This window comes from Olea europaea, unplaced genomic scaffold (assembly GCF_002742605.1).
Source record: "Olea europaea var. sylvestris unplaced genomic scaffold, O_europaea_v1 scaffold980, whole genome shotgun sequence".
NCBI lineage: Eukaryota > Viridiplantae > Streptophyta > Magnoliopsida > Lamiales > Oleaceae > Olea > Olea europaea.
The window spans coordinates 326,865-354,861 of record NW_019268308.1 but is presented as its reverse complement, the minus strand read 5'-3'; the positions used below and the strand labels follow the sequence as shown (position 1 = coordinate 354,861).

At 35.6% G+C, this 27,997-nt stretch overlaps 1 protein-coding gene across 2 annotated transcripts; it reads right to left on the bottom strand.

The window, feature by feature from the left end:
* LOC111392803 (tubulin-folding cofactor D) lies at nucleotides 1–26,010 on the bottom strand. 2 transcript variants are annotated; one of them, XM_023018197.1, is made up of 18 exons: nucleotides 25,669–25,768; nucleotides 24,854–24,875; nucleotides 24,328–24,665; nucleotides 23,571–23,673; nucleotides 21,827–22,003; nucleotides 20,537–20,728; nucleotides 19,980–20,096; nucleotides 16,256–16,360; nucleotides 13,238–13,408; nucleotides 12,921–13,136; nucleotides 11,671–11,869; nucleotides 4,901–5,106; nucleotides 4,594–4,818; nucleotides 3,919–4,485; nucleotides 3,573–3,836; nucleotides 1,914–1,958; nucleotides 778–963; nucleotides 1–630 (listed from the first exon to the last, which is right to left on the bottom strand). In XM_023018197.1, the coding sequence occupies exons 3-18, from the start codon at nucleotides 24,573–24,575 to the stop codon at nucleotides 343–345; spliced, it is 3,309 nt and encodes a 1,102-aa protein (XP_022873965.1). In that variant the 5' UTR covers nucleotides 24,576–24,665; nucleotides 24,854–24,875; nucleotides 25,669–25,768; the 3' UTR covers nucleotides 1–342. The 2 variants fall into 2 exon arrangements, with proteins under 2 accessions (XP_022873965.1, XP_022873964.1); XM_023018196.1 differs by having other exon boundaries at nucleotides 24,328–24,875; nucleotides 25,669–26,010.
* Between the last annotated feature and the right edge of the window lie 1,987 nt (nucleotides 26,011–27,997).

Here is a 27,997-nt window from a genome sequence, read left to right as displayed (position 1 = left end):
TTCGACAGAACTTCAAGGTCCAGACAGGTTTTTATAAAATTTCTGATAGAATAGATTAAAATCTCGTTCAAAATTATTCTCCACACAGTAGATTGGCTCTCATAATTGAATCAACAAAACTACTTGATTCATAGCTTAACAAAGAGACTAGCGGAGGGCAAAGGCAAACCATTCAAGCACTAGTATAGAACCACCACTGCAATCCTTCTTATTGTTCATCTCTCCTAAACAACCAACCACAGAGCTTCTTCTTTCCTGTTTGGGCTTCATTCAAGAAAATGCCTTTTCCACGCTCCATGAAAAACCTTTAATTTTATACGACTGGGACGAAAGAAGATAGCCCTAAAATCCAGCTGACCCGACTAATGAAGAGTAGGAAGCATTTTCATCAGCTGTGGGAGTCTGTCGAACAATCTTATTCGATTCTGCACTGGTAGCTTTTAGTATTTCTTCGGGTTTTATATTGGCCATATCACACAGCTGTAACCTTCTGCTCTTCGCTTCTTCAATATCACCTTCCCAGCAAGTCTCGGTAATAATTTCAACGGCTTTATCTACTTTGTCATCTAACATTAGATCTCCATTTTCTAGAAGGACTAGATACACTTGTTCTGCAGCAGACTTTCGAATCTGGGAAAAATATTATAAACCTGATGAGTATACTTCTCATGAGCAAATAAGCAGGTTTCATTTTAGTGTCAAATATTTAATAGAGCATTTTCATTCTGAGAAAATTTTCGGACTATAGAGTAAGCAAATGGCAACTGCGTTACAGACCTTTGGATAGCGATGATCAAGGAATGAAAGAAGTTGAGAGAATGCACGGATGTTGATAGGCTCTAAAATCGAAGCAATATACCCAAGTATGGCAATTCCTGCACATAACTTTGAGAAGTCCTTTGATCTTCTCAATTCGATAGCAAGAGAATCCAAAACACCAGCACAGAAGACGGTAGTCTGGGCCTGAGAAATGACATATAAGATAACATACAATGAAATGATAAAAGGGCAGCCAAACATGCATCTAAACTCAAGCTACCAGTTGATAATCAAGTTGAACCATGTCTGAGAGATTTAAAAGGTAAAATTGCAATTTACCTCCTATCCTGTGGTGTAAAAATAGACTACCTCATAGTATTAAGAACAATGTTAATAATACTCTTTTTCAATTAACTTGGACTAATGGTTTTAATTTTTTCAACACGAGAATTGACCACTGTAGGTATGATGCTCACTCCACAAGGGGGAAAAAAGAAATGAAAACTCGAAAACTGTTCAGCCAAGTTATTGGAAGAGGATAATCAGCAAGGTTACAGGAAACACAAGATGGTGAATTCCTTAATATCAAACCAAAGATGAGTAATCAGCAAGTTTCCAAAAGCACGAGCACGAGGCGGTGATTTGCAATTTTCGAATTATAAAACATACTTTTCTTAGAGCAATTGCATACGTGTAGTACTAAAGTTGATGAAATGAATGGTAATGTGTACTTGTAAGTAACACACAAGTCCACCACTTCATAACAATATCACTAGATTTGAAAAAGGAACATCAAGTCACTTGTGTGCAGCAACTAATATAAAAGAAATCTTGCAAAGAGGCTATAACAGGATTTCTCTAACTATGATGGCGTGGAAAATTGAAGATAGAGCACAGCCAGTCCATTGATCATAATGTGCTTGAGCTACTGATTGACCTAGGTAACAGATGAATTTGTAGTATTGTAAAGGTGCATGATAAACCAAAGAAATTACAAAATCGAAGAAACACGTTGTCTGTTTGATTAGAAGCATTTCACCTAATTCCCACAGTTACAATTATGAGTGAATAGAAAGTAATCCACTATCAAGTACAAAGGCAAAGGAATAAACAATATTCAACTTTGCAAGAACTAAAAAATGGAATTTACTAACCTCCATGTTCAACAGTATCTTTTTGCTGAAAAGGATCTCGATAGTCTGAAAAGAAAATATATATTATCAGCTTTATTTTCAGGAAATAATGCAAAAAACCCAATCAACCAGTCGTAACATTTTCAAAAGATTATTAAAATAAAAATAGCTCTTGGAAACTTTTACATCCAATGGTAGCAGTTATTAAATGATGACCATCTTCACGTAGAGTCAATTCTCAAAAAGTAAATTAATTCCTCAACCTGTGTCAACAAGAATACGAGTTCTTCCTATCTCTAGCATGTGTGCATACCTTGCTTCCAGAACATATTGAGTGTCCTATAATGCTATAAATCTTACCCCTTTGTTTTAGCAGGAACCCACAGTTCCTTCATAATTTCTATCCACATCAAGGGAAAATGAATTATTAGAAGAAAATGTGGAACATAGTGTCGTTCCTTGACCAAATCAGAGAGAGTATTTCATCCCCCCCCCCCACCCCCCCCCCCCCNCCCCCCCCCCCCCCCCTTTTTTTTTTTTTGGTTCATCCAAAACTTCTAAGAAAATTAAAAGAAAGGTACAAATGAGTTAAGCTTAAATTTCAGAAAACAGAATTGCATTATGGTCCTACGCTTCCTGTATTCTCATATAAAAATTTCTAAATACAATAAATTATTATAACACGATTTGGATAGCAAAAACCTGAGGCATTTAACCATAGGGCCAAAGTTCCCAGACCCTATCCGTGTCTTTCACATTTTACCTTATTCAATAATCAAACAGTCACAAGAACATGTGACTAAAGTAAGATGCATGATATCTTAGTTAACAGTATTGCATCAGACTATTTATTCCACTGCTAAACCAAATTCCAATCTTCGAATCCTTAAAAGAAAGGCTCACATATAAAGAAGATGGAAGTAGATCAATCTACAGGCTTTCATTCCTTCGTAGAACTGATGAAATTAAAGTAAAACTACCTATTGCTGTAATAATAATAATAATCTACTAATTAATTTCCATAATACTGGCAAAGTAAATGACAAAATCCATTGCACTTCTGAAGCAAAGAGGAAGTGAATGAGCACAATCTAATGTTTTAAAGACTGAGGAATCAGTGAGCTCCACTCAGTTTTATAATCAATTCTCTTAAGCTAATCTCAATAAAGATAAATTTTTGAAAACATTCTCAAACGACCGATCATCCAGGCCTCTTCTACTTAAAAAAATTTTTAAAAATAAAAAAAAAATGGAAAGATAAAAGCATCTTTAAACTAATTAGCACTAGGAAGAAAAAATTGAGAGAGAAAACACTACTGCATTAAGGGCAAAAAAAATCATGGAAGATAAAATTCGGCATAGGCACTGGAAAAAGACAGAGAGCGTGTTTGGGAGTTGTTTATAACCAGTTTAAACTATTAATTAGTACATCGAAATGAATGATGGATAAGTGGATACTAAGAGTGGGTCTCATGAAATGTGATAATAAAAAGTAATTTGACCGATTATAACAGTTCATAAACATCAAGCGACAAACTTTCTTGTGAATTATAAACTAGCCACCCGTGAAAAATCCCATTTTCTTCTTAATTCTTTGGTAGCTGTTGAATGTTCAAAATTACTTGCACAACCCCAATCATGAAGATAAGCAATGATCATCATTAGTTTTGGTGTAATTACCTTCAAAGTGGGTATAATGACTCTGTCACATCTTTTGTACTTTTGTAGAACCCATAGTATATCAGTAGACAGAGCAAACTCCCGGGAGTTGTTCTGCCCTTCAGTTTCAGTACTTTGAAGATAGTCTAACAAAGCACTGAGTGATGCCTTTCTCAAAGAATCTTGTAGCCCGCCAATAGAAATGACCAACCCAGATATTATGTATTTACTGTAGCAACTAAGCTGAAGTAGTTGAACAAAACGAGGATATGAGAACGCGGGTACCTGCAGTGAATTTAGAATCATCTCATTTATCAGGACAGTAAATAATCAGTATCTTAAAGGAGATTTCACTAATTTAACATACCCCCCACTTAATGTCTGCCTCATTAGGAACTATGTTTTCTAGTTTTCCTCTGTAATGTATGTGTGGTACAAAAATTGTTTCGTTGTACAAAATTCTTTGGAGTACCCTTGCCGCTGATTCCCTTATTTTATCCATCTTTTCTACAGCTTGCTTAGCAATGCCTCCAACTAAATTGGTTGCCAGGTTTGCATCAAAAAATGATTTGATCTGGTCATTTTGCGCACTCTCTTTATCATGCAGCTCTGTGATAGAATTAAATCCTTGTGATCTACAAGGAATATCCAATGAATCTCTCTTGCATAGAATGTATGTACATCTTTCAAGGCCATCCATCGCAGCCTCACGAACCCAAGAACCTACATCGCCCCTGTTATCAACAGAGTAATCATCCAAACCTTTGAAAAGGCAGCACATCACTTCACTTCTGATGAAAAGAAAGAGGGAAATGCCATCTTCTTCGGAAAAGAAATCAGAAAACTTTTCTGCATCCGTTAATTTTTCGCAAACGGATACAAGTGCTTTGACAGCATTCACACGTGCTTCAGCATCCCTATCTTCAGGATTATCCTGCATATATGCGACTGTTCAGTCAGAGTAGCAAAAAGGGGGCACATATTGGAGGTTGGTAAAGAGTTTTACACTTTTCCCCCTGTATAGAAGGCAACTAAAATATACCTCAACTGCACATGAACTACAAAGCTTCGATAATACAGGCTTCCAGTCTCTAGCTAGCAACTGAAAAGGCAAAACACCCAGTCCTAGTGCAGATCCTCGTCTTGAAGCCACATTGGGATCAGTCAACTGCTCAAGGTATCTTGACGTGATATCATTCACGCCTTTGCTTTCCATGGACAAAAGGTAAGCAGGAACATAATGTTCCAGGGCTTCAACAGCAGCATTCTGCACATTCCAGTTTAAATGTGACACAAGTGTTCAACATTTGAAATGCGCTCTAAATAGAGTTTATGTGCAAAAGAAAGACCTGTATATGAGAATTAGGATGTCTCAAATTCTCAGTAAGTGTATCAAGTAAACTTCGTTTTATTTTTTCTGTCAAATGTACTTGAACTCGAGCAATGCATTCGATGAAGCGAGAAACAGCAGAACGCATTATTTCTCCACCTTTTCCACGATACAGCCTTGCTTTCTCAATGGCTGGAACCATATTAGCAACCATTTTCTGCTTATCTGCAGGAACAAAAGTAAAGTTATCCGATAGGCCACCCATACATTTTATGTATGAGGCGTCACAAGAGGGCAGCTGACTAGGATTTGTTATTATAACTAATTCAGTTGTTTTGGGGAAGGGAGTTAGTTGGTTAGAAGAGAATAAAAAGGCAGAGACGGAATGAGAAAAGGCATTCACAGGGTGGGAGAAAATCTGTGAATCATTGGGGAGAGGGGCAGCTCTCAAAACCTGCCATATTTGTTGTCGATTCTTGTTAATCAGTCCTGTAATAGTCGAGTCTATGAAATACATATTGTATTTCCTCAATACTCATTCTCTTTCCTAAAATTCTGCGCCTAATTTTACTTTTCTCCATTTCTTTTGTCGTTGAATTGAGCATACAAGTGCAGATTGCTCAGGCAAGTTCTATCATTTGGTATCAGTGCCATCAACTCATGGGTAGACGATGCCAGTGACGAGAATGGATACAAGTGTTGAAACACTCGAAGCTTCGATCTCTCAGATTCCGACGTCGGGAGCATCAGTGCTGGAATTGCAGGGAAACGTGGGACAACTGAATGCAAGATTAGGGAGGGAATTGGAGAAGATGAATAAGAAATTAGAAATGAGTTTGGCGATGGGTCGAAGGGAGCTGAATGATGGGTTGCAGACAATAGCGAAGACGATAAGAAATTTGTCATTGGATCCACCGCCTATAGTAGGAGAAGGGAGTGGGATGAAATCGACCACTGTTGATGAGCAAACCGTGAGCAAACCGAGTCGGAGAAGTCGGGAGTGGAGAAGCAAAGCCTTGAAATCAAGGAAGGCCACTACCATAAACTGGAGCTGCCCTTGTTCGATGGGATCGATCGAGATTAGTGGATTTTCAGGGCCGAAAGATACTTCAGCATGAATAAACTGAATGATGTTGAGCGGGCTCTAGCTACTGGTGTGTGCATGGAGGGCACTGCTCTCTTGTGGTTTCAATGGGAGGATGGGAGACGGCCTCTGCACAGTTGGGAGGATCTGAAACGACGTCAACTGGAAAGGTTCAGGGACACTCAATATGGCACTCTGCATCAGCGATTTTTGGCAATCCGACAAATAGGGATGGTAGCAGAATTTCGGGAAAAGTTTGAGATCATGGCAGCACCGCTTAAGAAAGAGAATGAGGAGACATTAGAAGGGATTTTTATCAATGGGTTGGAGGAAGAGCTGCAAGCAGAGGTATTGATGGCTAATCTAAAAGGGCTGTCCCAACTCATGGATATGGCACAGAAGATCGAGGACAGAAATGTGCGAATCGGTAAAGCTCAGGAAAAGGTGCACCCCCGCTGTAAAGGCTCAACTATACTCCTCCTGCTCGAGTGGAGAATCAAACAATTTAGTGGAATCCTCCTCGAGGGAATATTCCGATGGAAAAGGCAGGAACACCCTCTACAAATACAATCCGGGATTTAAGAAGCTAACCCAGGCAGAAATACAAGCAAAAAAGGATAAGGGATTGTGTTTTTGATGTGATGAGAAGTATACTATTGGGCATAGGTGTCGCAACACAGAGTTGCATGTGTTACTAGTTGATGACGACATTAAGGAGGGCGACAGGGAGGACTACGTGGAGGAGAAAATAGAGAGAACAGAGCTGGAGGGGGTTGAGCTATCCATGAATTCAGTAATCCGTTTAACATCTCCCAAAACGATGAAGGTGAGGGGCACAGTTAATGGACAGAAGGTAGTGGTATTGATTGACTTTGGGGCAACCCATAATTTCATATCTATAGAGTTTTTTCGAAAATTAAAAATAACGGTCACTGAAACTAATGGGTATGGAGTGCATGTTGGTTCGAGAATGGCCGTTAAAGGAAAAGGGATTTGTAAAGGAGTGGTGCTCTACATGCACACTATTGTATACATCAAACATCCAACTACGCTGGCATAAGGTACCTTTGACATCTCTGCAACTTCTTCTTCATTCTTTGGGCACTGATTATTAGACAATCTGAAGTGATTTGCCAGTGGTGTAGCAACTAGTTTTGCATCTGACATGCTAAACCTCTCTAACACTTAATTCAAATAATTTTTCTGAGACACCCATAATTTTCTAGCTTTCCTATCTCTGTTGATCTCTATGCCAAGAAATTTCTTAGCTGGTCCCAAGTCTTTCATATCACACTTACTGCTCAACAAAGATTTCAATTTGTCTACCTCATTCATGTTCTTAGCAGCAATTAGCATGTCGTCCACATACAACATCAAGAAAATATATGAGTTATCCTCAAGAACTCTATAGTAAACGCAACAATCATACTCAGAACGACTGTAACCAATTTGAATCATATGAGAGTCGAACTTCTTGTACCATTGCCGTGGAGACTGCTTAAGCCCGTATAAAGACTTCTTCAATTTACACACAAGATTCTCTGTTTCTTGTTCCAAAAACCTTTCTGGCTGCTCCATAAAAATCTGTTCCTCCAAATCACCATAAAGGAAAGCAGTCTTCACATCCAGCTGCTCTAACTCCAAATCAAAATTAGCCACCATTGCCAAAATAATCCTGATAGAGGAGTGTCTGACAACCAGGGAGAAAATTTCATCATAATCTACTCCCTTCCTCTGTAAGTATCCCTTTGCTACTAATCGAGTTTTGTATCTTTCTCCTTCCTTTTCTGACATTGCTTCTTTCTTTCTGCATACCCACTTACACCTTATCTGTTTCTTCCCCTTTGGAAGCTCCACCAAATCCCAAATATCATTTTTATACAGTGACTCAATTTCCTCCATCATAGCTTCTATCCATTTAACTTTCTCCTGACTACCAATCGCATCCTGAAGAGTTATAGGATCGTTATTGTTAGTAATGAGTGCATAAAAAATCGAATCCTCGAATCCAACTTTGCTAGTGGCTTGATAGCGCAACGTGGTCTATCTAAAGCAAGACTATGATACTGCTCCACCTCTGACCCAGTACTATCTGCTCCCTGATCATTAATTTCTGTGTTAACATTGTCTAGCTCTACTTGCACCACTTGGCTCTCGTTTGAATTGAACTTCTCTTTATCTAGAGAAGTTTTGAGCATGAATGCTTCATCAAATACTGCATCCCTACTTATCACCATTTTCCTTACCTCTGGATCCCAAAACTTGTATCCCTTTATACCTTTTACATACCCCAAAAAAATGCATTTTCTTGATTTCGGATCAAGTTTGGATGGCTGATCACTAGATACATGCACATAAGCCGGACAACTAAATACTCTCAATTCAGAATAATCAACTTTATTACCTGTCCAAACTTCCTCTGCAACTTTTCCATCTAGTGCTGCTCGTGGTGATCTATTTATGACATAATATGTCATGTTCACTGCTTCCGCCCAAAAACTCTTCGAAAGCCCTGCATTTAGCCTCAAACATCTTGCCTGTTCTGCAATTGTTCTGTTCATCCTTTCCGCTACACCATTATGCTGCGGTGTCTTACGAACTGTATAGTGCCGCTAAATACCATGCTCCTCACAAAATTTCAGAAACTGTGAATCTGTATTCTCTGTACCGTTGTCTGTCCTCAGATACTTAATTTTTTTGCCCGTCAGGTTCTCTACTTCTGCTTTCCATAATTTGAACTTGGCAAAGACTTCAGACTTGTGCTTCATGAAATATACCCAAACTTTTCTAAAAAAGTCATCAATGAAAGTAATGAAATATTGAGATCCACCTTTGGACAACTCCATCACTGGTCCCCAAACATCTAAGTGCACGTAATCAAGAATGCCCTGTCTTATGCTTTCCCATCTTAAACTGTACTCTGGACTGTTTTCCAAGTACATTGAACTTGCAGAAATCCAGCTTGCATGATTTTACCCCCTTCAACAAATTCCTCTTGTGAAACTCAACCATGTCACGTTCTCCTATATGCCCCAGTCGCATATGCCATAGAAAAGTGTCATCTGACTCAGATTCTGCTGTAGCAACTCCACCTACAACTGTATCCCCGTGTAGTTTGTAGTTATTCCCTGCTAATTTCTGACCCTTCATCACAATCAAAGCACATTTCTTCACTGTTAGAGCCCCAAACTCTGACTTATAAGAGTAACCATTTGTGTCTAAAGTGCCCAAAGAAATTAGATTCTTTTTCAACTCAGGTACATGCCTAACATTTTCCAAGGTCCTTATCACACCATCGAACATTTTAAATTTTATGGACCTCATTCCAATGAGCTTACATGATGTAACCATCAGAACAGATCCAAAATTACCAAAACAATATGATCGAAACCAATCCCAGTGAGGACACATGTGATATGAACAGGCTAAATCAAGTACCCAACAGTCATTTAGGCCCCGTTTGGTGCCCATTTTTTTAAAATGCATTTTTCACTCTCTTCTTTTTAACCACACATTCTTTATTAAATTAATATTACACGTAAATCAAAAACTTTTCTTTATTTTTCAACCACACATTTCCCATCAATTTACTATTCTAAAATGCATTTTTACAAGAATATGGGTACCAAACATCCTCTTAATTTTTCAGAATTACCTGCAGAGACTGATAGCATGTCTCCATCTCCAGAATCCGAGTCTCCTTCTGCAACACTAGCTGAGTTTGAGGAACCATCACCTTTCTTTTCATCACCATGCTTCTTATTGGGACAGTCTTTCTTAAAGTGGCCATCTGATGGTATTTGTAGCACTTGACTTTTTTCTAATTATGATTCCTAGATTTTGATCTTGTATTCCCTCTATAAGAACCACCCCTGTCCTTCCTTCTCCCACGATCGTGGTAGCCCTTTACGATCAACCCTTCACCCTGTAAAGTTTCACCGGTACGCAATTTCGGCTGGGTGTAGGCTAACAGGGCTGATGTGACTTCCTCCAATTCGAGAGTCTCCTTACCCCACGTCAACGTGGTCACCAGATGGTCGTACAAAGGAGGAAGTGAGCACAACAAAATCATTGTCTTGTCTTCATCATCAAACTTGATTTCAAGTCGCAATAGATCGCTGATGATTTGATTGAACACATTGGTGTGTTGAATCAAATCCGTACCCTCCAACATCTTCAGCCCGTACAGCCGCTGCTTCAGATGCAACTTGTTCCTGAGAGACTTCGACATATAACAACTCTCCAATTTCTCCCAAACCTCCGCCGGAGACTCAACGTCCATGACGTGATACATGATTTCATCCGTCAAACAAAGTTGAATTGCACCAACTACTCGCGCCTCGAGCTCTTCCCAATCGGCATCTGACGTACCCTCTAGTTTCTTCCCAGATAGTGCCTTCACCATCCTTTGCTGCGCCAACAAATCCTTCACCATTCGCTGTCATAATCCGAAATTCCCAGATCCGTCCAACTTCATCACATCGAATTTTGCAATCGAAGAACTTGTCATCTGAATCTTGCTCTGATACAAGTTGTTGGATTTCGTGCGCAATATTAAAGAGATGAAAAAGAAAATCAACACAAGAATTTACGTGGTTCGACGGTGTGCCTACATCCACAAGAGTGAAGCGGAGATATCTTTATTCAGTAGTGAAAAATAGGGTTACAACATATTATTTATACTAACCCTAACCTGGTCCTATATAAGACTTTAAAGCCCATACAGGAAATACTCATGTACCGTACGTTTTACGTATGAGAGGCATCACAAGAGGGCAGCTGACTAGGATTTGTTATTATAACTAATTCAGTTGTTTTAGGGAAGGTAGTTGGTTGGTTAGAAGAGAAACAAAAGGCAGAGACGGAATGAGAAAAGGCATTCACGAGGTGGGAGAAAATCTGTGAATCACTGAGGAAAAGGGCAGCTCTCAAAACCTGCCAAATTTGTTATCAATTCTTGTTAATGAGTCCTGTAACAGTTGAGTCTATGACATACATATTATATTTTCTCAATACTCATTCTCTTTCCTAAAATTCTGAGTCTAATTTTACTTTCCTTTTTTTCCTTGTCATTGATTGAGCATACAAGTGCAGATTGCTCAGGTAGGTTCTATCATTATCACTAACATTAATGAGGCAATAACATTGTTTATAAAAGAAAATCACCAATTAAAAAATTGCAATCCACTAATTATGACCATTTTTTCTCATCAAGGATCATGATAATCACATTTTTAGCTGCCTTAGGTGAGGCTTAGTTGAATTACAAAATGACCCAACAGTATTATTAGATTATAAAACATGAAAGATATTTCTTTATTCCTTCATAATTAGTAACTGGTAGTTGCATTGATCTCACGCTATCAAACATTTATCTATAGTTTCGTTAGAAACAGTAATTATTTTTATTTATTGATCTCAACATAAATATATACTTGTGGATAATAAGATTGCTGTGTATTGTAAATTGTCAGAAGGCCAAGTTATGAAAGCAGATGCCTACATATCTTAAAATTTCATAAATGTCCAACACTTCGTTTCAAGTGGGAAGTTGAAGCAGCTCTTTTCTCATAAAAAAAGACTTGGAAACCATTTTAAATAGCACATACTGCAATTCTTATGATCTCTTAGAATTGAAAAACAAAAAGTATCAGCTGTAATTCGTATTAGCCCATTATAAATCGAAAAGAGTATTGGTTACCAACCTGTTGATAGAACATAGTTGTCCTTGTGCAGAGCCAAAACAACCTCACCAGTGGCTAAGGTTGCACCATGCCGCATGCACAAATCGGACGACAGAGTGCAAGGAATTAATTTCCCCAAAACCACATTGGCAAAATATTCAGGCTCGAATTTCACAAGCGATGAGAGGGCATTCGCAGCAAGTTCTCTCAAACTTTTGTCCTTTATGCATCAACATAAACTATGAAATCATTACCAAAAGCAACCAATAACAGGAAGATAGAAGAGTACATGCCTATTTATAAACAAATTGTAATAACGGCAGTCATTACTCATTAGTAAGATTACAAGGGCAACTACTGTTCAAGACATTATTTAAATCATGTAAATGTGACCTAAGACCAATTCTCATCGCCAATCATTTAAATGAAAGTTTGCACGTGTTAACCTCTGACATGAAAAATATTAATCCCCGACGTGGGGGACGTTTTGAAGACTGATAGCCTAAGGTTTTATTTTATAGATTTTCTAGTATTTTATTAATTATTTCCTTCTTAAATTGGATTAGTTAAAACACTAAATAAAAGGGCTTATGCATTATAATAGTTTGACTTGATTATTGAATAATAATATATTTCTCTCCAAAAAGCTGCTTCTCTCTATAATGTTTCGTCTTTCATCTTCTCTCCTCTTTTCTCCTCTCCTTTCTGCCCGTCCCCTTCTTCTACGAGTTTCATTTTTGTTCGATTGTCTTCTACATCAAGGTGACATGGAAACTTGAATCAACGACCTTTGTTTGCTTTGATGTTAAATCGCATCATCTAAAAGCTTAAATTATTATGGATGTAAAGAATTAATTTATTTATATTTAACATTGAAGATTGAAATGTCATTCCATTGTAGTGCCACAAAACCACCATAAATTTCATCCAGTCATAACAAATAACTTTTATATAATATCCAAATTTAACTTTTGACCAACCATATATAAATGAAGGTAATAGCGTGCAATAATATTAGAGGTATGTGAAAAAAATAATAATAATAACAATAACAATAATAATCTAGAAAGTAAGAACAAAGCTTCATGATTTTTACTTCTAAATGTTGAATAAAATATGCTGAAAATTTTACCTAAATGATGGCATTAGTACCACTCTTCTGAATACTCCAGTCCATAAAACATAGTTCAATTGAAAATTCAAAGATCTAACATGACAACTCAGGGTGAATAATAAAATAAAAGCTTAAATGGAGGCCAGATTGACTATACCCAATGAGAAATCTTGCTGTGCATCAGTTCATCCACAAATGGATAAAGGTAGCCATCATATTGAGCGATACCAACAGCAGCATGAAGATATGAATTTACACGAGAGGACAGTGCAAAATAATCTGCCATATTTACTATATCAATGCCATGGGGAAAATTTCCTTGTCTCCCAACATTTTCCTGGAAAGCAGCTGCGGCTGCTCTTCTGCAATTAACCTAAGCATCATGGTTAAAACTTCAGCATCATAATAGATAAAAAAGAAAACATACACAACAGGAACTATTTGTTCCTGAAAAGGGAAAACTTATACAAGCACCTCACGGTCGTAGCAGGCCACAACTAAAAGGTGTGGAGCTAGCTGTTCCATCACACTCTTCATGTCTCTGTTATAATATGAACGACCAAATGCCCAACAAACATAAGCAGCCGCATCACGTACATGAGATCCAACACTATGTGGTCCTCTTCTAACATCATAATGTAATGCCTGTCCAAAGAATTTCTTATCAAACCTCTATAGCAATAGATTAATAAAGACAAGGAAAACGTATCTATTAGCCAAAGTGGAACCGAGTATGCAAGTCAAATGAATCAACTCATAGAGAAACAATCAGACTGCACGGAATGTGACAAAAATCTTGAAGACACACATTGCTATGAAAACTTTCCCACATAAAGAGAAAAGAAAAGGAAATGTTGCAAATGAAGTCCAATGATGGGTTTATCTACCATTCAATGAACAATACTGGTACTTTACTGGAGACCCATTGACGCAACAATACCAGCTCGATGTTATTTTTTTTCGTTTCTTCTTAATTTCTCTTTTCCAATTTTTCCCTTTTCTTTCTTCTGTTTGTTTTAAAAATTAAAACTACATGATAATAAGGGTGTCTTTGTCTTTTTCTTTTTTTCTTTTTTGTCTATTTTTTTATTTTTCTACCTAAAATCCTTAGGCATGGCCTGGGAACTGCATCTAGTATAATTTATATCAAGCATAATGTTGAATATTCCAGAATATTGGAGAAGATTGGGTGGTTTATTTGTTAAATGTAATGATTTAACTATAGTTAACTAGTATGTTATTTCCTTGTATGAAGACTTGGCATATATGGTAGGTACTCTAGTCCTATATAAGGGTTGTACACGACTGTTGCTTGAATATAATTGCTTTCTTTATACCTGTTGTGGTCTTTTCCATTCTACTGGTTTCCACGTTTTTATGGTATCAGAACTTGGGATTATTTGAGCCGGCGGAATGGACAATATGGCCATGACTGGTGCACGCAGAGATGAAGATTCAGGGACCTTCTAAACCATCTCTACAAGTGCACCTATTACACCTAATCAACTTCCCATTAATCAGTCCGAAAACACCTCTCTTCAAATCACTACTACTCGGTTGAATGGCAAGAACTTCCTTCAGTGGTCTCGATCTGCCCTTATGGTTATTCGTGGTCGTGAGCGTCTTGGATATGTGACCGGAACTACAATTAAACCAGATGAAGGTGACCCAACCTATGCAACCTGGGATGCTCAGAACACCATGGTAATGGCCTGGATTGTTAATCCTATCTCTATTACTCTACAGCAAAGGAACTTTAGGATGCTTTAACAGTCGCCTTCTCGGATTTAGAGGACTCTGCCTAGTTGTTTGAACTCCAAAATAAGGCAAGAAACCTACGTCAAGGAGATCTTGACGTCACACAATATTACAATTCTTTGCAACGATTATGGCGAGAAATCGACATGTTCGTTCAAATAAATTGGGACACGCCTAAGGATGCTATAAAATACAAGAAGCAAGTGGAGGAGAGTATTTATGACTTTTTGGCAGGGTTAATTCCATAATAGGATGAAGTGAGAGGCAGGCTACTGGGCCTAAAACCACCTCCAGCAATTGATGAAATATTTGCTGAAGTGCATAGGGAAGCAAATTTCACTACATACACCCCATGTCCTGAAAATCAAAAATAAAAGTTGCAGATGGTACATTGGCATCCATTGCAGGAAAAGGAACCATTCCTATCACCTCCTCTCTCACTTAAATCTGTAGTTCAACTGCCTAAACTTTCTATTAATTTGTTGTCTATTCATAAACTCACAAAAGATCTAAACTGCAAAGTTATATTTTTCTCTGATCATTGTGTCTTTCAGGAAATGGTTACGGGGAAGACGATTGGGCTTGCTAAGGAGAGGGAAGGACTTTATTTGTTGGACACTGGTTGTGGTGGAGATGAGGATCGATTACCTCTATCTCATTTATCTGAGAAGCTCCCACCAAATAAACTTCAAATTTTGCTTCAACATTATCGTTTAAGACATCCATCATTTTTAGTTTTAAAAACTATGTTTCCTACTTTATTCAAAGGTGTGGATGAAAAATCTCTTCATTGTGAAGTATGTCAGATCACCAAACATCATCTCATTTCCTTTTGAGTTCTAATAAATCTATATATCCATTTTCATTGATTCATACTGATGTCTGGTGACTCTCTAAAATTCCAAATGTTACTGGAGCTTGTTGGTTTATCTCTTTTATTGATGACTGTACTCGTGTTACTTGGTTATTTCTCATGAAAAATAAATCAAACGTTAGTACAATTTTTCCCAAATTCCTGAAACTCATTCAAAACCAATTTGATGCCCACGTCAAAATTGTCAGGTTAGACAATGGGAAAGAATACTTTAATCAGTTTTTGACACCCTTTTTCCAGAAAGAAGGGATAATACACCTGTCATCTTGTACAAATACACCTCAACAAAACGGGATTGCGGAGCGAAAAAACCGTCACCTTCTCAAAACAGCACGAACCTACTATTTGAAAAACAAGTGCCTAAACACTACTGGGGGGAAGCAATGTTAACTGCTGCTCATCTTATAAACAGATTACCTTCAAGAGTGTTGGGAAATAAAACTCCAGTTTTCGTTCTTACACAATTATATCTATAGTTCAATAAATCTAATCAATTACCACCTAGAATATTTGGTTGCGTCTCTTATGTTAAATTAGATCCTAGAGCTCTTAAATGTGTCTTTCTTAGGTGTTCTCCTACACAAAAAGGGTACAAGTATTATCATCCAAAATCCAAAAAGTTCTATGTTAGTAAAGATGTCAAACATATTCTTGAGGATTTGTTAACACAGTCCAAACTATATTAGTGATGAGAAAGAATCATCATTGTTGGAGTTTAAAAAGGAAAGATATTAGAGACCACTATTATTGGGCAATGCAAAAATGTAACTGTAAATATGCACGTTGATCAATAGACAAAAGGAACACAAGCTAAATGAATTTTTGGAATCCTTAACCACAAAGAAATGATAACACATAACCTTTATAATGACAGGAACAACTTTAGGGAAACTGATTGGTAAAAGCAATCCTCTACGTGCCAGTTCTGCCAATGCCAAGCATCCACCATGCCAAGAACCATCTCCCTACAACATGAGAATACATTATGTTTGAATTAGAATAAGCAAGAAATCTTGGCTTTAATTCTCAAGGTACTTCAAAAAAATTTAGCTCTGAACTAGGTAGGAGCATCATCCTCCTACCCAACAATGTGGATCGAGCACAAGTTGGGCCAGATTAAGTGAATAAATGCAAAAATCTTATAATTATGTGAATATTTTTTATCTTCTTGATCAACTTAAATTAAATAGAAATTTGTCTCAACAGAGTAGCATAATGATTAAAAGGTTAAAACCCAACATTATGTAATAAAGGTTAACAAGATTTAAGCAATAAATTTGATAGCTTCAATCTTCTTCTTCGTTAATCAGTGCTCAATCTTGAATGCAGGAAAATCTCTTTCAGTCATCCTCTACACATCATCTATAGTATATTAAAGTATCACATCAAGGGAAAATCATTTTTTAGACGATTTTAATCCTCCTACAATTCAATTATTTCAATAATACCTTACTTTTCGTTTTTCGATGTGTAATAAATGCTACATTATTATTGTCATTTATGAAATTTGTGTAAAGTCCCGAAAATTTGCATATACTAGAATTTATGTACTTTTATACTATATTTTTTAAATTTGAAAAGTTAGGGGACTAAAATGATAAATACAATAAATTCAATTTTAATTAGGTCAAATATTCAAATATTGATAGAGTAAAAATAAATATATCAATATTGTACTCGTTGGATAGCTTGTAATTAATTATGTATATTAGGCTCTAGAAAAAATCAATTCGGATAAATTAGCTTCAAGATATTTCAGTTTGAAGAAGTTGATGAAAACTAGTTTTGCAATTTAATTGAAACCTTGGATGAAAATGCACCGTGCCACGTGTCATGCGTATGGAATGTTTCATTTTGATTTTTAAATTGTTAGGGGTTAGTGCACGTGTATGCTAAATGATAGATATGTAGTTTTATTTTAAAATGATTTATTTGCCTAGATTGTTGGAATATGATAGGAATGGGTAGCCACATGTTGATTAGATAAGGAAGAAGTAATTGTTGGGTGACATGGTTGATTGACAAGACTTGGTCTAATATTTTGTTTCAAATACGGTTTCCTCAACTTTTATCCCATTTAACTACCATATCTTACATGTTGCCCACTACATGTCATCTATTGGGAGTTAGGTTATATTTTCCCATATATAGATACATAATATGATAGAGAGGACAAAATATATATATATATACTTACACGATAATCACAGCAGAAGTAGAAAAAGAAAAATAATAAGTGGACATGATTCTTATTTTGTCTTCTAAAAATCAAAGCAAGTTCATAAGGTAGAATATTGAGGTGCAATGTTTTTCTACCCCGTTTAAATATTTTTTCATGTTGATGAATTTTATACTCATGAAAGTTAAAGTTATAATATGATATAAATGATATGGTCATTCCAATACAACAATATGATATGATATGAGCTCTTACCGGATTCAAAGATATGAGACGGTATGATTTTCTGATACATGTTTTAAAATTCTTATACGGGATCGCACCATTAATTTTTATATCCTACTGAGTATTCCCAATGTAATCACCCTTTTCTGTACCCCTCATAGGTTAGAACGGGTCATGTCGGAGCGCGGTGTTCTATGGTGTGGTTGTGCCTCGTTCGCTGGACAAAAATCTAGAAATTTAGCGTGTAATTTTATTTTTATGTTTATTGCAACGGACATTTTTTTATAATTAGATTCTCGTATGTGTTTGTTTGCATATGAATATATGTAGACCGTATTTTAAATAAAGTTTGAATTGAATGTTATTTCTTCTACTGATTTCACTGCTTAAAAGTAATTGGATATGTCTTTACTGCCTAGTTCATGTCAAAGATTATTTTTATGTACTTTATTGTGACTTTCCCAGAATTCATGAAAACTTATGGTCAAAGCAATGATGTCCTTGTCACATCACACTTTCATATGCCTCCCTTGGGCATACAACATGCCAAATTTGGAGTTTTGAATATTGATAAAGGATTGACAATTTCATGCATGCCAACATTAATGAATTACAAATTCCACTGTATAGATCTGCTCGCTGGGAAAGAGAAAATAGAATAAGTCTTATTATCATTATTTTAACAGGGGTAAGAAAATGAAATTTTTGGTTAGTTAACATTTGGTGCATTGTGTTTTTATCCTATCTGTAGAGTTTTTCATAACAATTAAGTAATTAATTATTTAATGGGAAAATATTCTAATAGTATGAAATTTACAAATTTACTTGCCAACAATCCAACTTTATTTGACTTCCTAAGAATGTACCAGTTAGAAATTTAAATTTATGAATATAAGTAGATTCAATGAATTTTCACTTAATGAATCTTAAATTATATGAGTCCAGAGTTATTATAAATGAATTTATTCATATTCTTGTATCTAGAAACTTTAATTGGTGTTTAAATTTATGTATTAACAATTAATTTTAATGTATCAAATGTAATATAAAAAGATTACTCATTTATAGTATTTTATCATTACAAAAAATTCGAATCATAGAAAGTAAGTTTCAAGAGTACAATTTTCTTCTCTTAAATTTCTATACTAAATTTTATTTTCTTTAATTCGTTGGAGATTCATCAAATCCGCCAATAAATTAATACCAAATATTACTTTTACATCACTTATAAAGTATTTTAGAATAATGTGCAATGCATGTTCAACTTTGACTAGTGGGACTAAAACATAATAAGTCTCCAGATTACCAATTGTCAAAATATACCTGCAATGAACCACCATATTGACTGACCAATTTTCTATGTATTACAAAAATAAAACAATACAATTTGTAACCTGCCTAAAGAAAAAGAAGATGAAAAGAGAACAGAAAATATGAAATTGGTGTAATATCCTTCCTTTCAGAGTATTTATCTTCTGACCTTCACATTAAACAATTTAGTTGTCTCCACTCTAGCTCAACAAAGGGGTTGGCAACGAATTAAATTCACCATTCCATTAAAAATTCATTTTGTTGTGAATCAATTTCCTTATCATATCTGAAGAACACCTATTAACTAACATTCAAATGGCCATGGGTTGCCCAAATTACAGTGATGCACAGTTGAATCCACAATATCAGATGGAACTGCAGTGTCTTGAGTTCATTTTAATATCATCTGATTTAACTAGCCTTCACAGTGAAGGATCAAGTTCTCATGGATTTGTTGCTTCTCCAATGATAGGAGGATTTAATTTCCGAGATGTGGTGGGTGGTATCCAAAAGTATTAACATTAATTTATTAGAAAAATTTTACTTGTTTTCAGAAATCCAAAATTTCTTTTCAATAAAGTTGAAATGAACAGAATCAAGAAGTATCTGTATCAGGGTGGATGGAGTAATAAGTTACGATGAAGGTAAAATAAAATGATAATCACAAAATGTCTTGTGCTTAAGTAAGATTAGCATTGTCCATGTAGTAACAGGAATCCACAAAATTTTGATATTGACAGTTATCGGACGTCCAAGTTTGTGAATGTTAGGAACTCGAAAAGAGAAGGGCAAAAACAGAGAAAGAAAGTCTAACCGTGAATAACAAAAGAGTGGCATAAGAAAAAGAAAATAAAAATTCACCAACATACCTCATATGGAGAAAAACGCTCCAGTACAGAAGACAGGACTTCATCCGAAAGAGAATAAGTCAAACGTGAAGTGACGCGGCCAATACCTTTTGCAGCAGACCAACGCACAACAGTGTCCTACATTACCAAACATCAAATTGAAAATCCGCACTTTTGAAGTTGTCTTTCAATAAGCCCTAGTTTGATTTTGATTTTTTGAGAATAACTTTTATCCCACACTCATTTTCAATTGCGCATTCTCTAAAATAAATTTATTTTTCACGATTCCAAATAACATTTTCCTACTTGTTAACCACTCCCGTTCACCCAAGAATAATAATAAAAAATAAATAAAACAATTTCAAAGAATCCAATCAAACAAGGGCTAAATAAAGTTCATTATGAATGTCCATGGTATGAGAAAGCTAAGTCAAGAATATATCCCAAATAAATGCTTATTTCCAATTCTTGGGAAAGGGTAGAAAGTAAAGAGATGACTGTTGCATCACATATATGATTATCAAAAGAAAAGCTTTAAACTACTTAGCATATAAAAGAACCTCAACATCTAAACATACCGTATCTCTCAATCCTGACAATAGAAGTTCAATAATCTCTTCTACGATTTCTGGAACATCCATATCTTCATCTTCAAGGAAGCTTTCACCTTGATAGAAACTAGAAGAGTCCATGTTTACAGCATGATTTAACTGATTACTATCTCCTTTCACGTTTGAGGAGATATTCTCTCCAAGAATGCTGTTTCTACCCTACATGGATGAAATGCACAAATTCAAGAAATAGAAATTTTTAAACTCTAACACAACTCTACAATTGAAAGAGTTCCTGTAAAAGGAACCCAATGTAATTATGCATAAACTCACTTTCACATACACTAGGATTGGGGAGATGATGTAGGACAGAGTTCTACATGCATTCACAAAAGTGAGATTTTTCACAAGTTCCTCCAACAATATTACTATAGTTTTCCGAATAATTTCTATAAAATAAATAGGAAGGGAAAAAGTAGTTACAGGGAAGCTATTGAACTGGAGAAGAAAATAAATAAGTTCCCTCAGGCCTCAGTAAAAATTCTATTGACATATTCATTTTTTGTCTGTTGGAAGAATAATCCATAGCAAAACCTGTGACTTCTTGTCTTTGAGTAGGAGTGAATGTTGTTTCCCAATTTGGGCAAAAGGTACGAAGCTCACAACACAGAAAATATTCGAACTCTGTTTTCTTATGCTGAGAGTAAAGGATAAAAATCAATATCAGAGTACCACTTACAAGTTCAGTGGTTCTCCATGTTTCACTTGACACTTTTTCTAGTTATTTCTTCTGTTGTTAATTATTTCAAAGTTCAGGCTCAGTCCTCAGGGAATGCTAGATGTGACTAGCTTGTCTACATGTTCCTCTCTTTTGTTTCCCCCACTTCTCATGTTCCTCTCTTTTGTTTCCCCCACTTCTTCTCCTCTAGTTCTGTTGTTTTCTTTACATAGTGAATTTATCGATTACATCAGTAACAGTACTCTCACACTTATTTAGACCTTTTAAGTTGATCAAGCTATCATTAGACCTTTGTTTAAAAAAATGAAGTCGTCATTTAGAAAACCCTATTTATATAACTCTTCTGTGTTTCTTTTCCATGAGAGCAAAGTGAGGATGTACTTGAAGAAGTGTTGAAGAGCATTCACAGCAAATATTCTGCAACTAGTTTTCTTCATAGAAGTTTCTATTTATGTTGTTGCACAAATCTCAAGAACATTAAAAGGCTAATTTAAAGACTGTTCAGTGATCCCTTAAACAGCAAGCATGCATATCAGGTCATAGACAACATATATTTACAAGAATCCAACTTATCTAACCGCATAACACCATGTTGGAGAACAATGGGGTAGGCAAGTAAGCCCAATCCTCTGGGTAAGCTTTACTAGATACTTGCGAAGTAAAGGACTCCGAGCAGCAGACTTGGACTTTATCAATGCTGATGTGTCATTCCAAACAATGGGAACGACATTGAGCAATGATTTCCTGTTACCAATCTGCAATCAAATAAAGAGTAGTCAATATTCAGAAGCAGCATCTAAAGATAAAGTAGTTGATGAAATATGACCTAAGAAGCATGAACCAGCTGATAGGGATCAAGAAGGAAAATTCATAAACATTGTTGGATATAAGTTTTTCAAAGAAATGAAGGTCGTTAATTCTCTCCTTGTTATGTTGCAGATGCTTTATTTACTCACCCTCTGGTTGATCAGCAAGTCATACCATTATCCCCAAGATCTGGACCACATTTTATACAGATGAAGGGAGGCAACTGCGGCCAATAAAGGGTGCTAAGACAGTGAACCAATTTCACAGCTGTGTCAAAACTTCGCACCCCACCCAACATGCACAATTCTTGATTGCATCTCGTCATCTCCATGTTTCCATCTTGTCTCAGGTGCATATTTTGTTAATTAATTGCATTACCAGATATACACATCTAACTTAAAAAGCAGCTGATGTTTATTCTCTTGCTCAATTTTCTCCTCTTTTTTTTTCCCTTTGATTTTTCATTTGATTATGAGCATGTTTGGTAATACTTTTAAGTGCTTATAAGTTGTGGTCCTAAGGAATGTGCGGAAAGTATGTGGATAGTAAACTATGGCCCCTACGAAATATGTGCATAAAAAGTATGTTAGACAAGCATAAATTATAATTTAAGCTTTGGCAAGCATGCAATATGTTTGTTATCGGGACATCCACATTGAGACATGTCAAATATTGGCAGGGTAATTTTAACTTCCTATCCTATTTTCTGTTTCTTAAATTCCATTTCGAAATTCAGATCAGTTGCAACAGATTCCCAATGTTGGATTTGTTTCCTAGAAAAAAGAGGGTTGGGGAGGGCTAGGAAAAAAGAGGGTTGGGGAGGGCGGGGGGGCCTTTACGCATTCTTTCTGCTGGGGATCAACCCAGAGTGACCTAGTTTATCTAACTTTCCGGCTATCTTTGTACTGGATTGAGCAAATAGATTGATAAGTAGGCTATTCAGGCAGTATTCAAAAATCAAGCACAGTGTATGGAAGATTACATCTCAACTTTTGGTAAGCTATGTGGAAACATAATGTATCAACTTTGTGACCACATCTTATAATGATTCTCAAGAATAAGATGACATCACTCTAATGATTACTCTCCAGACGATCATCTGCCTTCCTGGGATGTGATTTTCATTCAATCAAGTGCTCTACAACGCAAGGAGTGTTTGAATTTCCATTTCAATTCTGCATTCTTTACTGGTTCAAGGTAACCTTAATCTAGCCTCCACGTGCATTAAGCTCAAGGTTAACATTATTAAATAGCAACTTTTTGTAAAAGCTAATTTGAGACATGTCAATCATTCATAATATCCCCCCAACCCAAAATAAAACCGACCCCCAACATATATTAGGTTCAAGGATATGAAATTAATAGGTAGTAACTTTGTCAAGGTTCATTTGACAAATGTCAAACAATCATATCCCATTATGATATTCTCTAGTTGACCAGTTTAGTACATAATGACAAAAGCAGTCGTTCATATCATGTTATAAAGGGAAATGATCAAGAAAATTAAAAGAGAACCTTAAAAATGGCAGCAAGTGCTTCAACTGCACCTAATAATCGAAAATGGTCAATAACATTGTCCTCCACAGAAGAGAAAATTTCATGCGTCCAATCAATAAAGCTGAAAGAAAAATAAACAGAACTAAGTGAAACAAGTTTAAACATAATATAGAACAACAAGAAGCATGTAAATTAAGTTCTAACATTTGAGCATGACTCAGGATAGTTTAATTTAGTAATGTGGGCATCATTTGCGAAGCTCACTCAAAAGGATCTAATATTATATTTAAAGATAAAAGCGCGTAAGGCACATAATAGAATACGAGCTTATCTATTTACTTCACATCTGACTGTAGTAATGACTGCAACAATATTGAAACCATTTTTCCAAGACATTGAGCATTCTGCATTTATTTTTGAAATAATCCCTCGAAAAGATTGAACTCTTTGCAGGACATGTGATCTTGCGAGCATGAAGATAGGATGCTGCAAGTTCAAGGTTCATTAAAAGGAGGAGTAAAAATCGAGACACCTAATCATAAACTAGATGGAATCATAGTGATGCCAAGAGAGCGTAGGGGATTTCTAGAAAGTGTTTCCTTGACTCGTGTCGTTAACTGGTTAGAACCGAGCTTATTGGCACATCCATATATAGATAAGTTCTGATGTAGCATCATTTGGATAAAATGTTTAAAAAAATGAAGTCAATAGATTCATCATGCAGAAATCTGTTGTCAAAATAGGCATATCACATTGTGAAAAGAGAAAATAAGACCTGGTAAATGCCTTTGACATATCCGGGCGTGTCAAAAGCTTTGAGAGCAGCAACCCAGCTATAGTACGCATTGGACCTGCATTTGATAGATAGTCTTTACAGAATCCTAAAATTTTCATCACTAGCGGTGGTGGCTCATCTCTATGAACATAGTCGTCATCAGCCATACTAGTATCCACAGATGATAAATCAAAAGGTATCAATACAAGTATAGACAGCCACAGAAGCATGATGCATTTTGCTTCCATCTCTCCAGTACTTTCTTGCCTTAATGATGTTGCAGCATTTGTCTTATGGCATTTATCCAAAAGAGACACCGCAAGTTCAAGATCTGAAACCTGATGGGGAAAGAACTTGATGACAGACTTGTATCCACAAACTGTTACCAGGGAATAAATAATGATGCATAAAGTCTTTATAATTTCAAGAGTTTCCTCAGAGGCAACAATTTGTTCAGCAGCTCTCGAGCGGACAATTGACATTAGTGGTAAAACTATGCTCTCGAGATAAGGTTCTAACAGCTCACCTTGTTCCTGATACTTGTCCATCTGTACATAAAAACTTTAAGAATACACACCTTACACCATAAAGCATGTCAAAATTGAAAGGAAAAAAATCTAATTTAGTGAAAACATATGCAAAAAGACCAAGAAAAGCCAGCATTGTGCACCAATGCAAATTAGTCAGCAGCACAACTATATTTTCAGCATTTACAACAAATTAGATCAATAAAATATAGAGAAAAACTAATGTATGTTCAGTAATTATTGTTAAGCATACACTAAAAGATGAACCAGTAGAAGCATAATTCCTCGTCTTTATATCATATATCATCAAAGAAACCAGGAATAAGCAAGCTATCATCTTCTATAATAATTCGTAATTTATTATCTTTTCTCGCAAAAGAAGCCTTGAGATGGCATATTTCTGAATAAATCTCTTCCCCCATTTTATTAAAGAATTAAAAATATTCCCAAACACATCAATAATAATTACACACTAGTTCTGTTCATTATCCAATTTCCGAAGTACAAAAATTTTAATCCCCTACCACTGAAAGGCACAATCTGCAAAGTATTGTGCTGTAGCTTCAGTTCTCAAATTGTGATATAACAACTTGACAGAAGAATACTTATCATTAAACAATCAAAATTCAACACAAATTAACTCATGGGAAAAGTTCCTCGAGGTACAAGTGCCAAAGCATAAGGAACAACTGAATCGAATTGATGGAACTAATAGCTGTTAATAAATAACAAAAAATTCATACAAAATTCATCCATGGAAAAAGAAATATCGAGGTACAAGTGCCAAAGCACAAGGAAAAGCAAACAGACGTACAATGGATCGGATCTTATGGACGGATGACAAATCGCAGGAGCCTCGATTCAAGACGATGTCGTCCAGCAGCGACTTGACGAGCTTCCATTCTTGGAGGAAGTATCTCTGCAGAACACTTTCTTTCGATTCATGTTCATCATCTTCTACTTGCAATGATGATAATAACGAATTATTCTCGTTATTTTCCATTTTCTTCTCCAATTCTTCGTTCCTAATCGCCATTTTACACAGATTGAGCTCAGCAAAAGAGAAGAGATAGATTCGAGATTATTTGAGGAAACTTAAACTGATTTTGATTTCCCGCGTGGATTTGGGGTTTAACACATGATGGATTTTGTTGGCCAAGCAGATAGGGAGTACTTGTTTTAATCAAGCAAAAAATCATTTAATAATGGGAAAATTGTAGTAGCGGTTCCTCACATTTTCGTTTTTTTCAGATTTTACCCTAATCTTCATTTTATGTCAGCAAAGGTTCCTAACCTTTCATAAATATACACATGAAATCCATCTAGACTAAACCGTCCAAAACACCGTCAATTAACTGTAAAAACTAAAGAATCCACATCCTATAAAATCGTCCAAAACACTATCAAAAACACTGTCTCAAAAAGTATCAACATAAAATCGTCGTGGTAACATATAGTTTAAAGAATTTCTAATTCAACTGACGGTATTTTGGACGGTTTCCGTCCAGATGGATATCAGATGCATATTTATGAAAGATTATGGACCTTCACTGGCATAAAACGAATGATAGAGTAAAATCTAAAAAAACGAAAAGGTGAAGGACCACTACTACCATTTTCCCTTTAATAATTAAAAATAATACCTATTAAATATCTAAAATAGATTTATTGAAAATTTATACATTTTTTTCAAAATTTCCAATAATAAAAATAATAATAATAAGTTTCAACTGTAAATAGAAATTTTTGGAAGTTTCCTTTATTCAAGACTTCAAGCGGATGTTTTGAATTTAGGATGGATGAAATGAAAAAATTAACCTTTAAGTTTTAATTTAAAAGAATTTTAGAAAATTTTGAAATAAATTTAAAAAAAAAAAAAAAGATAATAATGTCCATCTAGGCTCGCGTTATCGGTCAACGATTGTTGACCACTAAGTAAGGTGGCTTAGCATTTTCGCTACGCATCTCACCTAGGTGACTTTAAAACACCGTGTTTAACATTTGCATTTTTAGGCAAAAATACATATTTTTATTTAGCCCCCCGTTTCAACCCCATTTACGAAAACTCATTTTTCTTCAAACTCATTTTCAATCACATATTCTTTTAATAAAATAATTTTACAAAAAGTCCAAAAAATTTTCATACATTTTAACTACACATTATTTAAAAAAATCATTGTTATAAAATCTATTATCCCAAAAAATGGCGGCCCAAATTTTCTTACTTCACAACATCTAACCCTATTATATTTTCATCATCTTGATTTTGTTTAAAAGTTTTCAATTGTTCCTTGCCCATTGAAGTTACCTTATCAATATCAACTGATCTTTTTATATGGATCTCAAGCAGGTGAAACCCACAAGAAGTGGTAGTTGCTTTGAAATGTTCCTTTAAGTTGATTTTCAATATTATTTGGTAATTGCCTGGTTGCCTTTGGTATAACTTTTGTCAATTATGTAATCAGAGCAAAAATTGTTGTTAATATGTCAATCTCGTGAAGTCCTCCAACTTTCTTTCTACTTGATTTATCAGAAAGCCGTAAGGAACTAGTGATTGCCAAACCCTTCAAGATGTCATGTGCTTGATGCATTGTGCTCTTGGTTATTGATCCATCAAAAGCAGAGTAAATAGTGGATCTACTAGTTGGATTGAGTCCAACGTAGAAATATTGGACTTGGAGTCATTTTTACACGTATTGTGGATGCTATCTAAGCAATCACTTTTATATCTCTGAGGCCTCATTTTATTAAAAATCATTTTGTGCAAATGCCGTGATCTTGTCTCTTAGTCTTGCAATCTTCTTAAGGGGAAGAATTTATTCATGAACTTATGTGCTAGGCTATTCCAAATGGTGATGTTGTTAGGTACGAATTAATCCAATTGTTCTATGCAGCTTTCCACAAATTTTATAAGTATAAACTTGATCAGGATGCATCACTAGAAATGCTTGGATACTCGATAGAACTGTACATAATCAAAAACCACAAAAGATGGGTGTTTGGATTATTGTTTGGTTTGCCCAAAAATTGAATTACATTCTGAAATATGTTGATCACATCCATCCTTAAATGAAAGTTTGCGTGCCTAAATGCTTGATATTCTATGATTATTTGATTTTCGACAAATGGTGAAGCCTTGAACT

What these genes read in the sequence shown, in the direction of transcription:
- LOC111392803 (XM_023018196.1), bottom strand. Translation starts at nt 25,890, where the DNA reads ATGGCGATTAGGAACGAAGAATTGGAGAAGAAAATGGAAAATAACGAG. An exon ending in ATGTCAAAGGCATTTACCAG is followed by an intron (nt 23,674 to 24,327) that starts GTCTTATTTTCT and finishes TTTTTCTTTCAG; the next exon opens with CTTTATTGATTGGACGCATG. An exon ending in AGGCAGACATTAAGTGGGGG is followed by an intron (nt 3,837 to 3,918) that starts GTATGTTAAATT and finishes AATTCACTGCAG; the next exon opens with GTACCCGCGTTCTCATATCC.